The sequence below is a fragment of the Anguilla anguilla genome, chromosome 16, assembly GCF_013347855.1.
Source record: "Anguilla anguilla isolate fAngAng1 chromosome 16, fAngAng1.pri, whole genome shotgun sequence".
NCBI lineage: Eukaryota > Metazoa > Chordata > Actinopteri > Anguilliformes > Anguillidae > Anguilla > Anguilla anguilla.
Window position 1 is genome coordinate 29,060,197 of NC_049216.1, and position 12,446 is coordinate 29,072,642.

At 38.7% G+C, this 12,446-nt stretch overlaps 1 protein-coding gene across 1 annotated transcript in view; it reads left to right on the forward strand.

Moving 5' to 3' along the window:
* The window catches only part of dusp22a (dual specificity phosphatase 22a), a 24,759-nt gene continuing 12,313 nt past the window's right edge, over nt 1–12,446 (forward strand). Inside the window, exons 1-4 of the mRNA XM_035395606.1 lie at nt 1–390; nt 1,177–1,210; nt 2,782–2,864; nt 7,320–7,369. Coding sequence (XP_035251497.1) covers nt 370–390; nt 1,177–1,210; nt 2,782–2,864; nt 7,320–7,369 — 188 coding nt within the window. The 5' untranslated portion in view covers nt 1–369. The remainder of the gene's footprint in view (nt 391–1,176; nt 1,211–2,781; nt 2,865–7,319; nt 7,370–12,446) is intronic.

The window sequence follows — 12,446 nt, forward strand, 5'->3', positions numbered from 1 at the left end:
CTGATGTCATAATGGAAGCTTGCGTTATGGCTTGGACACACCCGCTGACTTGTAACTTCAGCAGAATCCGGAAGAGATTAGGGATAAACAATGTTGCAAGAAGGTTACTCCACCAAACAATACTGTGACGTTTGACCCTTGAAGTCTGCGTGTCTAAAAAGTAATTTTAACTGCACGTGATTTAAGGCGCACCGACTTGTTTGGCTTAGAGCGATATTCAGCGCGACTCTCCAAACACATGCTGGGTGTAGCTCAAGTCCACCCAGTTATTGGTTGTTTTACTCCTGGCATACTAAACATATTAATTACAAACTTCACGTAACGTTAAATTGATCGTATTGCTAGCTAGCACCATTCTCTTCAGAAGTCATGGGAAACGGAATGAATAAGGTAAATGTAGCTAACGTAGTTAATGTATTTGTTTCTTGTTAGCCAGCTAAATACAACTTCCAAGTGCCACGATGGTGCCGCTTACCTAGGCTATAGTTTTTTTTTATAGCTGACGTTCACAATTATTCGTGCAATAATTTGATGTGAACACGAAACGTATAACTATTGAGTGACACTGAAAGTCAGTCATTGTTAACATTAGGTAATTAATGATTGAGACTATAATGGCACACTGCAATTCCCAGCTGGATAGCTAACATTAGCCGTCTGTGCTGTTGCTAGATAATCGAGGCATTAATCAGCTGTAGATACGTAAACTATTGTAAACCTACTAGAAGCAGTTGTTTTGTTTTGAGGATTTAAAGGCTTTTCTGAGCTGCTTGAATTTTCATCAGCTCTTCTCTACTCAGAAGTTTATTGACGTCTACGGTCTGCTGAAATCTATCCGTTTCGAAATGCTAATCATTTAGGTCACTTAAATATATCTTCAGAAACGTGTTTGTAAGGTATTCACAGTAAGCGGTTCCTTCAGTAATACGTTTCTGTCTATCAGTTTGTGAGCCGCACTATAAACCGTAGCCTATAAATGCAGACTAGAGCGACATCGGCTTCAGGTTGTGCATTTGGATATAAATACCTGTGTAGCACCGCCAAATATTTGCGTGCCATTTGAACACGTCGTCATGAAAACATTTGTTGTGGTAGATGTTGTTGGTGTGGTTGTTTTGTTATGCAAGAAAATAAATCATTGTCGCATAGTAACCGTAACTTTCTTTTCTACTCAAGGTTGTTGATGGACTGTATCTTGGAAATATAAGAGGTAGGCATGTCTTTTAAATTTTTACCGAATATGACGTGGGTACAAGAAACAACTAGTGCATGTAATTGAATCTGATACTCTTGGTTGTGTGAAATGAAGATTTTCTTGTTCTCTTCCACACCAAGCTGCGATACGGTTGTTTCCAAACAAGTTCATTGTTTGTCATGGGGTTTGTATTATGCCCAAACCTCATCCAATGAGTCCTATCCAAGTAGGCTACTCTAAATCCATAGATGAATTCCAAGCTGTGGTTGCCATGCTTGATTGTCTTAAATGGAGATACGATTATTTAACCCAAACCACATTATTGTGGTTTATTTAAAATCCACAACATCGTCAAAAGTTGTGTTAGACAATGGCAGTTTAAAGCTGAAGTGCTTCAGTGGCTGAAGTAGTATTTTGCTACAGTATTCAAACTGCAAGAAATAACTTGGGTTCGTTGCTTATGATGTTGCAAATATGTTAAAATTAGAAGGGGGAAAAAAATGTTACTTAAACGTTGCAGCCCATTTAATGTCCATTAATCTGTCTGTGTGGGCTAAGCAGATATTGAGTAGGTTGCAATTACAAAGGCAGAAAACAATAATGTGAAAAACATTTGGCAAGTTTGTACTGGTGTGTCTACAAATCACTTGCACTGTCTGGGAATATGAGCAGCGTTCAACCATTTTAATCTGTGGTGTCTGGCCTGTTTCTAGTTTTAGCTGCAGTGATGATCTCAACAGAAGATGATACAAGTAATGCTCCTCAGCTGAAAATAGACCGGAGCTTTGATAGCATTAGAAAAACTCCCATCCTGTGAAACTGTACATGTGTATGGGTTTGAGCTTTGTTCTTGGCCGATGTGAATAGCCACGATTAGGTAAAGCGCACGTATGGAATGGATGTGAGGGCATTATTTTACTGAGCTGTTGTGAGATCCACAAACCTTGTTTATCTGATGTTTTGAAAGGCTGTTGTTATATGTAATTAAGTACAATTATAAAGGAGCATAACATCTTTGAGTACAGTTGGCTGTGTGTGAGAGAGTTAAGATGTAGGATAGGCTGCTGTACTGCTGCAAAACACAAAATCATTGGCTATAGGTTCTGCTGCACTGGTGTATAGCATTCAGTGTCCACTGTGTGTCACTATGTACCCATGGAAAGCAAATTAAATGAGTCTAGATTTCCCCTTTTTTGTGTTTTGGAACTGCAGTGGATGCTCATACTTTCAGCAGTGGGGATATATTTATGTTCCACTTGACCTGACTTGATGATGCAGGTTAATTCACTTTAATTGGGGATTGAAACAATTAATTTGAATAAAAACTGCACTGTGAAGTAATTTTCTCTTCCACACAAACACTGGTTTTCACATGCATGCATTCAAAGTGTTCCTTGTGTTGCCAAGGTAAATGCAGTTTATGAATATGTGAATTGATCCATGGCATTCAGTTCATATCAGAATTGATTTTTCTATTTTTTTTTCTTTTGGGGAATTGGGGAATTAATCTCTAAAATGATTATCTTATACACTAAGTATTTTAGAGTAAGAGTTTTACCATTGAATACTTATTGTGTGTCTTCCAGACTCTGAAAATACAGACAGTTTATCCAAAAATGGGATTACACACATCCTATCGGTGTACAACAATGCCAAGCCAGTACTGGAGGTAGGTGGAGCTTTTTCCGGGAAATTGGTTTCTGGGTTGTAAAAAGTGAGTGTTAGGATTTATGTAAGTCCAATGTACAGTATGTGGTTGTGTGTGTGTTTTTTAAAAATGTGTTGCATATCCGGTTTTGTCGGATTAGACTGAGATCGCATTACTCTTAGTCATTGTGCTCAGTCAACCGAACTTAACACCCAGCCCAAAAGCAGTGTCTGACAATCCCTGCACACTTATTTTAGTGTGTTATGTGTCTGTAGAATGTGGGGGACTGGAGGAGACTCTTGCTTGGGGGTGTTTACATTCATATCCAATGCTAGTGGAATCAAGACCCAGACAAGAGCTCTAGATGCGATTTAAACAAATCTGATCAATATTGATAATTAATGTGACAGATGTTGCATTGGTGAAGATATTGAAAGACAAATGGGGCCTGCGTCTTACTTGCCTTGCTCAGTCATGCCATTTTGTGAGATTGGCATGATGTTTACAGTAATGCGAGGAACAGGTGGCATGCCAGTTTCCATATATATTAAAGAAAATAATTTTCACTGAATAAAGTCTTCTGTTTTGTACATGAACACAAAGACTTGTAGTTTTGCATTAAGATGGCATCAACTTGTTTTTTTCCCCCTGCAAAATCAGCTTTACAGTCAGCTTTATATAATACATTTGTGCACAAAAAATAGTGTATACTTAAAATTATTCACAAGTATATATATTTTTCTTGAAACATCCATACACTTGCGTGGTTCTTGAAAACATTCCTTGAGAATCAATACTAAAAGAACTATACATGCTGGTTTTGTAATGTGACACTGCTCCTGACCACTTGGGGTAGCCAGTTTCACAGAAATGAAAGTATAGAGTTACAGTTATTTGATATTCACTCTGGGGAACCGTTTTTCCATTATTAGTCAAACTGCAGTGCAGTCCATAAGTATTTGGACAGTGACCAATTGTTTTGTTGTTTTGGCTCTACTCCAGCACGTTGGATTTGAAATTAAACAATGAATATGAGGTTAAAGTGCAGACTGTCAGGTTTAATTTGAGAGTATTTACATCTGTAGTACTGGTACAAATTATGGAAACTCTGCATTTATAAACAGAGCTTGACTATTAGTGGAATATCTCGCAAAAATGTCTCTTCGGCATAATGTGATATGTAATAATGTATTATCAACATATGAAAAAAATGAAGAAATAATCAGCACTTGTGTTAAACAACAATCTTTGCACCTTCATATATGTTTTAGTTCATACCTACATAATTGAGCAGTCTAATGTGTCTTGTTGAAAATTTCATTAAGCATAATTTGTGCCAGTACTGTATATGAAGTGAATGTAGGAATTGCAGCCCTTTTTATACATAGTGCCGCCATTTTAGGGGACCAAAAGTAATTTGGCGATTTGCTGATCAGCTTTTTTGGCTGGCTGTGTGTTGTTACATCATTAGTTCATGCACAAGAAAGCTACCATACGGTCTAGTGTTGATTCTAGGTGTGGAATTTGCAGTTTGGGACCAGTTGCTCCTGCTTCTCAATATAAAGGCCAAATAAGTGTCACTGCCGGTAAATCGATTGTACAGAAAAACAACTTCAACTGTAGAACAGATCAAGAGCACTCTCCAGGATGTAGGCGTAAGATGTGTCAAAGACTACCATAAAGTGAGAACTACGCCGTCATAACCTTAGGATTCACCACAAGGTGAAAACCACTGGTTAGCCTCAAGAACAGAACAGCCAGGTTAGAGTTTGCTAACAAAAAGTACAATGGAAAAAAAATGTAGTGTTATGAAACAACTTATGGACAGGTGAGATGAGTATTAAGCTTTTTTTTCTTTTTTTTTTTTTTTTTTTACTGTGGCAGCACAGTGCCCAGAACCCAAAAGGCTTTGATTAACCATTACTCCCAAATAAATTGAGTACATTCCAATTTTGTTTCTCCCATAAAGTAATCCTGCCGTATGTTTTTATTTCCCACATGCAGAGCTTTACATTTAGCTATATTGAATTTCATTTGCCAGGTTTCCGCCCACTTCTGGATTTTGTTTAAATTGCCTTGAATTTTTTAATAGATTCCAAACTATTAGCTGGGCCTCCTAAGTTTTGTACCATCTGCAAATTTAACTAATGTGCTTCCAATGTCCCTGTCAAGGTCATTGAAATAACTGAGGAAAAGCAGTGGTCCCAGCACTGATCATTGTGGGACTCAATTTCCCACAGTACCCTGCTCAACTAACACTCCTCCTACTACTACTGTTTGTGCTCTACCCTGTAGCCAGTTCCATACCCACTCAGAAATGCATCCTGTAATTCCTAGTGTCTTCATTTTGCTAAGTTTCTCATGTGGGACCTTATCAAATGCTTTTTGATAATCTAAGTAAATAATATCATAAGCCTTGTTATACCAAAATGTTTGTCAGGCATGACCTTCCCTAACGAAAACCTCACAACATCACTTAACATGTTCTTATTTTTAGAGAAACAAATCTAACTTGTCTCTAATGATAGATTCCAGTATTTTACACGTGATGCAAGTTAAACTGACGGGCCTGTGATTTCCAGGACCTGTACGGTGCCCTTTCTTGTACTGTATATTTGTAGTGTTTTACCGTGCTGTCGTATAAAATGTTCTGGCCAAGTCAATCTCCAGTTCTAAATCCAATTGAATTTACGTTTCACTTTCTGAAGACAAAGCCTGAAGGCAAAAAAGCCCCCAAAACAAACAGGAACTGAATATGGCTGCAGTACTGGCCTGGTGGAGCATCGCCAGGGTCGATACCCAGTGTCTGGTGATGTCAGAGTTGCAGACTTCAGGCAGTCATTGAATCCAAAGGATTTGCAACCAAGTACTGAATATGACAGCTTTATTTAAAATGTAAAAAATTTTTTTTAATTTCTCCAATTACTTTTGGCCCCATGAAATGTAGGGACTATGTGTAAAAGGCCTATAATTCCTTCATGGATAACTGCATATGGATGTAAATACTTTTAAATCAATTGAATTTACGTTTCACTTTCTGATGACAAAGCCTGAAGGCAAAAAAGCCCCCAAAACAAACAGGAACTGAATATGGCTGCAGTACTGGCCTGGTGGAGCATCGCCAGGGTCGATACCCGGTGTCTGGTGATGTCAGAGTTGCAGACTTCAGGCAGTCATTGAATCCAAAGGATTTGCAACCAAGTACTGAATATGACAGCTTTATTTAAAATGTAAAAAAAATTTTTTAATTTCTCCAATTACTTTTGGCCCCATGAAATGTAGGGACTATGTGTAAAAGGCCTATAATTCCTTCATGGATAGCTGCATATGGATGTAAATACTTTTAAATCAATTGAATTTACGTTTCACTTTCTGAAGACAAAGCCTGAAGGCAAAAAAGCCCCCAAAACAAACAGGAACTGAATATGGCTGCAGTACTGGCCTGGCGGAGCATCACCACGGTCGATACCCGGTGTCTGGTGATGTCAGAGTTGCAGACTTCAGGCAGTCATTGAATCCAAAGGATTTGCAACCAAGTACTGAATATGACAGCTTTATTTAAAATGTAAAATTTTTTTTTTAATTTCTCCAATTACTTTTGGCCCCATGAAATGTAGGGACTATGTGTAAAAGGCCTATAACTCCTTCATGGATAACTGCATATGGATGTAAATACTTTTAAATCAAAGCTGACATTCTGCACTCTAACCTTATCTTCATTGTTTCATTTCAAATCCAATATCCTGTAGTACAGAGCCAAAAGAACAAGAATTGTGTCACTGACCAAATGCTTATGGACTACACTTCATTTAAAGGGGGGGGGGGGGTGGTTTCTTCTGTGTTTTTGTTTGCATGTCAGTTTCCCGGTCGAAGGTAAGAAAACCAAGTAACCCCAACGCAGCCTGTATGGAGACTTGTTTCCAGAGGCTGTACATATGAACTGATTGATTTTTTATAAAAATGTATTCACAATCATAAACATTAGCATCAGTTTTAAAAATTGTGTTGCCACTACTTTCTTTGTGTGTAACAACCCTTGGTTGCATAAACAGTACAAAATGGTTCCAACCAAAAAAAAAAAGACAGAGTGATAAGTTATTCACATTCCAACTGATAACAGGATGTTAGCCATGGAAACATCATCTTCTGAATTCTTAATCTAGTTTAAGATTTAGGAAGGCCAATCAAAATAGACACATAGTAGTTGTTCACTATGGGTCTGGCTTACTGTGGGAAATCTGTCAAATGTCTTGCTTTATTGCAATAGAACTACTTTGGAAAAATATAATCAAACTAATTGGTCAGTGACACAAAGATAATTAGAGTTTAATAAAACAGCAAAGAGACTGAAAGCAAGGCAGACCCTGAAAGGTCAGATTTTTTATTTTTACTTTTTTTAACCTATATGTTATTAGAGTTTTTCTCTTCTGTAATTTACTTTTTTCATGACATTTGTTTTTGCTTTTCCATACACAGGACAAGACCTACCTTTGTATTCATGCAGCTGATTCTTCCTGCCAAAACTTGTGAGTATTATTGATTCCTATTATTATTGATCATTGAATCCCAACATGCTTTTTCTCCACCTGTCTTTTTTTAAATGTGGGATCAGTGAGTTAGAAGTACGTCAATTTTAAACACTCTATAGATGAACGCCACTTTGTAAATGGTCCTTTAGTAAGCACCAAACATCTGTCATTATGAAGTGCTGTAAATATCTTTATAAGGATGTTTGCTGAGAATATGTATCCTGTATATTTGTATAATTTTTACAACTGTGGTATGCACACTGTGCAAATAGACATAAGGCCACAAAGTCATGTGGATTTCAGGTGTGATAGGACCATTAGAATTAAGGTGTTATTCTTCTTTGTATCACAATTTTCTTCAAAACTCTTACCGCATTTAAGTGGCCAGAAATAATTGTTCCAGTTAATTGTTCGAAAAGATCTGGTTTTTTCATTCCTTCAGGAAACATGTAGTTAACCTGCATGTAAATGGTGCTATAATAAAGTAAAGGTGGGTTGATATATTGTTGAATTAAAATCTCAGTCAAATGTTCAGCATTGTTTACAAGCTGTGTTAAAATTATAACCATGTGACTTGCCAGTGATGTTGATTATAGGGCTGTGTGGATCAACCGTTGATCAGTGTCTTGGAGACTGGCTGTTAATTAGTCATTGAGGGACAGCATCTTGTCCAATCAGGGTGTGACGACACCCTTCGTGTTTGGGAATAAAAGGGGAAGGAAATTGCATATCCATGTTGATTTGTGATCCTACCATCTCTCACTCCTCGAGTCAGCAGACTGTTTGGCTGGAAACCTAGTGTTTAGGACTGTTGAGATTTGCTTTGCTCTAGTTGCCAGACCAATGGCAGATCGGTAGCAAGAGTTCTGGAAAGCTAATCTAAACTAATCTTACGGTGTTGTATTTAAGAATACGCCTTTGTGGGGGTCACCTGCGCTAGGGTGGCTAACAGTGCTAGCCTTGGCTATTCATTACAAGTTTATACCGCTTGGATAAATGATTTTGTTTGTTTTATTTAAGTCAAGGTGAAAACCCTCCTATCTGCACAGTTCCTTCTGTTATTTTCTGTTCAATAGTAAGAATTTGTAAATTATAAAGGGAAAGGAAGCAAATATTTTAGTTTTCTTTTAAACTGTAGGGGCATTTGTTCTTTGATTCATTCGTTCATTAGTGTATATTAAAGAGGCATTTGTTAATATGAGCTGATTGGTACCTTGCATGGCAGCCTTTCACCATTGGTGTGTGAATGGGTGAATGAGAGGCATCAATTGTAAAGCGCTTTGGATAAGAGCACTATATAAATGCAGTTCATTTACCATTTAATTTAGTCTTAACTTCTATTATTTACAGTTTAATCCCCCCTTTTCATATTTTATGGGGTTGGTGCTCTGTCTCCTTGCTGATGAGCCACTGTTTGGGAAAACTGTACTTCCATAACAGTATATAGCACAGTGCTGTTCTTCCCAAATGTGCAGTCTCGTCTGTAAGTAAACCAGTGTGTGATACTGTGAAAGGCCGCTCTTTTTGAATACATATGAATTAATACATGGGCTGACAGCCCCCTTTCTCCAACTAAAATGCACTTCCATAACTAATAAGTAGAACTTTATTCAAGTTGAACTTCATAATAATTCTTATGAAAAAGAGACTAATAAACTTCTGAAATTGAGTTAATTGGCTGATCTATGTCCTCGTGGTGATTTTTAAGTAGCAGGAGTGTTACAGTGATGTGATTATCAGAGCCCAGTAATGTGCTGAACGGACTGAAGCAGTTTAAGCAGTTGTGTGAAAATTTTATAAACGTGTCTGAGAAACGGTTCTGTATGGTAACATAAGAGGAAGCTGCTTTGAGGATTCAGCATTTTGAGATTTCTGTATGTTTATACTGTCACCATGGTCTTGAGTAAAATATGCCCACACAGCAACAGTGGGAGCATTCGGGGAACAGCGGTTAGAGCAGTACTCTCTGGATATGAGAGAGACAGACTTGCACTCCCAGGACGGTGTCACTACAAGCTGCTCGTGCCAATTCCGGCTGTATGAAATGTTTTTAATAATAATAACAACAATAATAAAATGATAATAAATGTGTATTATTAATAATAATAATAACAATAATAATAATAATAATAATAATAATAATAATAAAATAAATAAATAAATAACAGTAAGAACAATAATAGAAACAATCATAGTAGTAATAGTAATACTAATTATTATTATTAGAATTGTTGTAAATATAATAAATATTTGCATTGGGTAGATGGACCAATAAACAATGATGTTGTACAATACTGGAAGTTTGAGGGATTATAGTAAACTTTTCTCCGTCTCAGGAATGTGATGTTTTTTGTTATCAAATTAATTGGATTTGGAGGCTACATGTGCCGTTAAGGTAAAGGGGGAGAGTGGGGAAAGTGAAGGAATCAGTTCTGGCTCTTCTTAAAAACCCGAATGCTGAAAGGATCTCTCTCCGTTTGTGAGCAGCACAGTAATTTGAAAAGTGATGAAGTTCCCTGCAGTCACATGGCGGTCCTGTGATGTGTCTGTGGGCTGCTGTTACAGCAGCGGGTAGATTCCCTGTCGCCCCCTGGGACGGCTCTGTCTGTAGGCTTCCCTCTCGTGCTACATGCGTTGCGTGGGCAGCGGCAGCGGCGCCTTTGAAGCGTTACGACTGGACGGCGAGGATTGCATCGTGGTCTGGTTTCTTAAATTATTTTTTTTTAAATTTCCTGCCGTGATTGCCACTGTCATGGCCGGGGACTTCTCGGTATTTGAGCAAGCTTAAATAAAACAGACTGGTACTTTTCAGTGCGACACGAGGCACGGTGCCACAGGCTGTGTGTGGGTGTGGGTCGGTGTGTGGGCGTGTGTGTGGGTTGTGTGTGTGTGAGAGTGATCGGGAGAGTGAGAGTTTCTGAGAGTGACCGTTTCTTATCCCGTTGTCACTGTCAAGTGTGGGGGACATTGGGCTTTGTGTAGGCATACATCCATTTAAAAATGTCTTAAGGACCTGCACCTCCATCATCATCTTCTGTATTATTGAAAACTCTTTAATAATTGAATTCAGTGAATTTGATCCTCTTACTGTAGCATATGATAGTCACAGTATATGCAGTATGCCCCTCAAGGACATTTGAGCCTCCCATTGTCGACCAATAGTTTACCAATCACTTTACTTTCTCAGGTCTTCACAATGACAATATTTTTTAAAGTTTTTTATTTAGTAATTAAAGTCGTGTTGCACAATCAGTTGTCATTTTGTGTCATCAAAGAACAAATACCGCTAGTTTGCACGCTCAGAGGAAGCAAGTTTTGTATTGCACCATACTTTATTAGCCAATAATGTAACACATTGTTAAATTCACGTTGGGGGGGGGGGGGGGTGTTGATGTGTTCCTGGATTTATCTGTTATTCTAGATTGCTGTCAACTAGCCTTTTCTTGTTTATTTTTTTTGTTTTTTTGATTCTAGAAACTTTATTTATGCTACATGCAGGCACATTTAGCCTGCCAGGTTATGTAGTAGAGGCAGAAACTCTGGGTGTGTTCAAGACCAGGCTGTGATACGGTGTTAGATACTATTTAGCCTGTAGGTAATCAGAGCACTGGGTACAATTTAGTTAGGAAAATGGCGAGCACTGTTAGGCTAAATGCTCTGTTCTTGTGATTGTTATGTTACGTTACGTTACGTGGGTAAATGCATTTTAAAACCTGTGACAGTGCATTTATTTAAACTCAAAAGTACTTATGAAAGAATTTAGGTAGTGGCTTCAGGATTGAGGGGATGCTGACCAAAGTGAAACGGCTCAGTGCTATTAAATATTTATCAATTTCAGTTTCGACATTGCCGTTATTTCCCCCAACGCATCCGAGTCGTCGGATGACGATAGACATGACTAGCCGAGCCAAGAAAGGATGGCGAGCTGACCTTGTGCTCCTGCTGCGTGCCTCTGGCCCTCTGGCCCTCTGGCCCTCTGGCCCTCTGCCCCTCTGCCGGGGGTCCTGTTGCAATCGAGCAGCCTGCAGGCTGCAGAGGAAGGAAGCTGTGCTTCAACACCCAGCGGCACCCAGGCCACCGTGGCCTATTAAAAAACCCTCTGTCACAATCCCGGGGGTTTATAAATAAGGGCAACAGTCTGTCTGCCTGTTTCATCACCACTTCCAAGCCATTGACCACACCTGCAGGGTCAGATGACTGTGACCCCCCCCCCCCCCCAACTTCAGTTTTAGATATGGGGTGGTCTTTATCTCTTGACAGTTATTACAGAAAGTTAGCTCTGATCTGAGATGATTTTTTTTTTTAGGTGTCCCTTCCCTTGAGAATAACACCAGGCAGGTAACAGTATATGTTTTGGGGTGGAAATGCTTCTGGATACTTGGTGACATGATTTATTCGTAGATTACTAAAATGTTACTAGAATTATCCTTTTTTCAATTAGCCAATGCCAGCCAGAAGCAGATGGGCTCCCCCCCTCTGAGGCAGGTTCTGCTCAAGGTTTCTTATTATGATCAGTCAGGGAGTTTTTCCTTTCCACTCTCACCCTAGGTGTTTTCAGTGGTGTGCTCACGCCTGGATCTCTGTGAAAAGCTGCTTTGTGACAATGCCCTTTGTTAAAAAGCACTATACAAATTCTCTCTTGTGCCAGGTCTCTCTTGAAAAAGAGATTTCTAATCTGGTTAAATAAAGGTTATATCAAATAAATAAATAAAATTAACCTATTGCTGCTTTGCTGCTGGAGGTGTTGGATTTACTATTGGAAAGATCCCAACTCCCGTCAGGCTTCCATCTTTTTTAAAATTTTTATATATAAATTTGGCGCCCAACACAGGGCAGCAAATATCCAATTCCCATCCTAATTTGGCATGTCCAATTATGTGCAGCTACAGCCAAGTTCATACATAAACCCCACAGCCAACTCAAGAGTACAGACATCTGTGGTTGTCATCCGAATCAAGGGTCACTACTACTACTTGGCAAGCTTGCATAGAGGTGAGTCAGAGGAATACCTGTCATGTGGCTTTGACATGCAGTGATAGACCTCTGGGGGCCACTAGAGAGCGATGAAATGCAA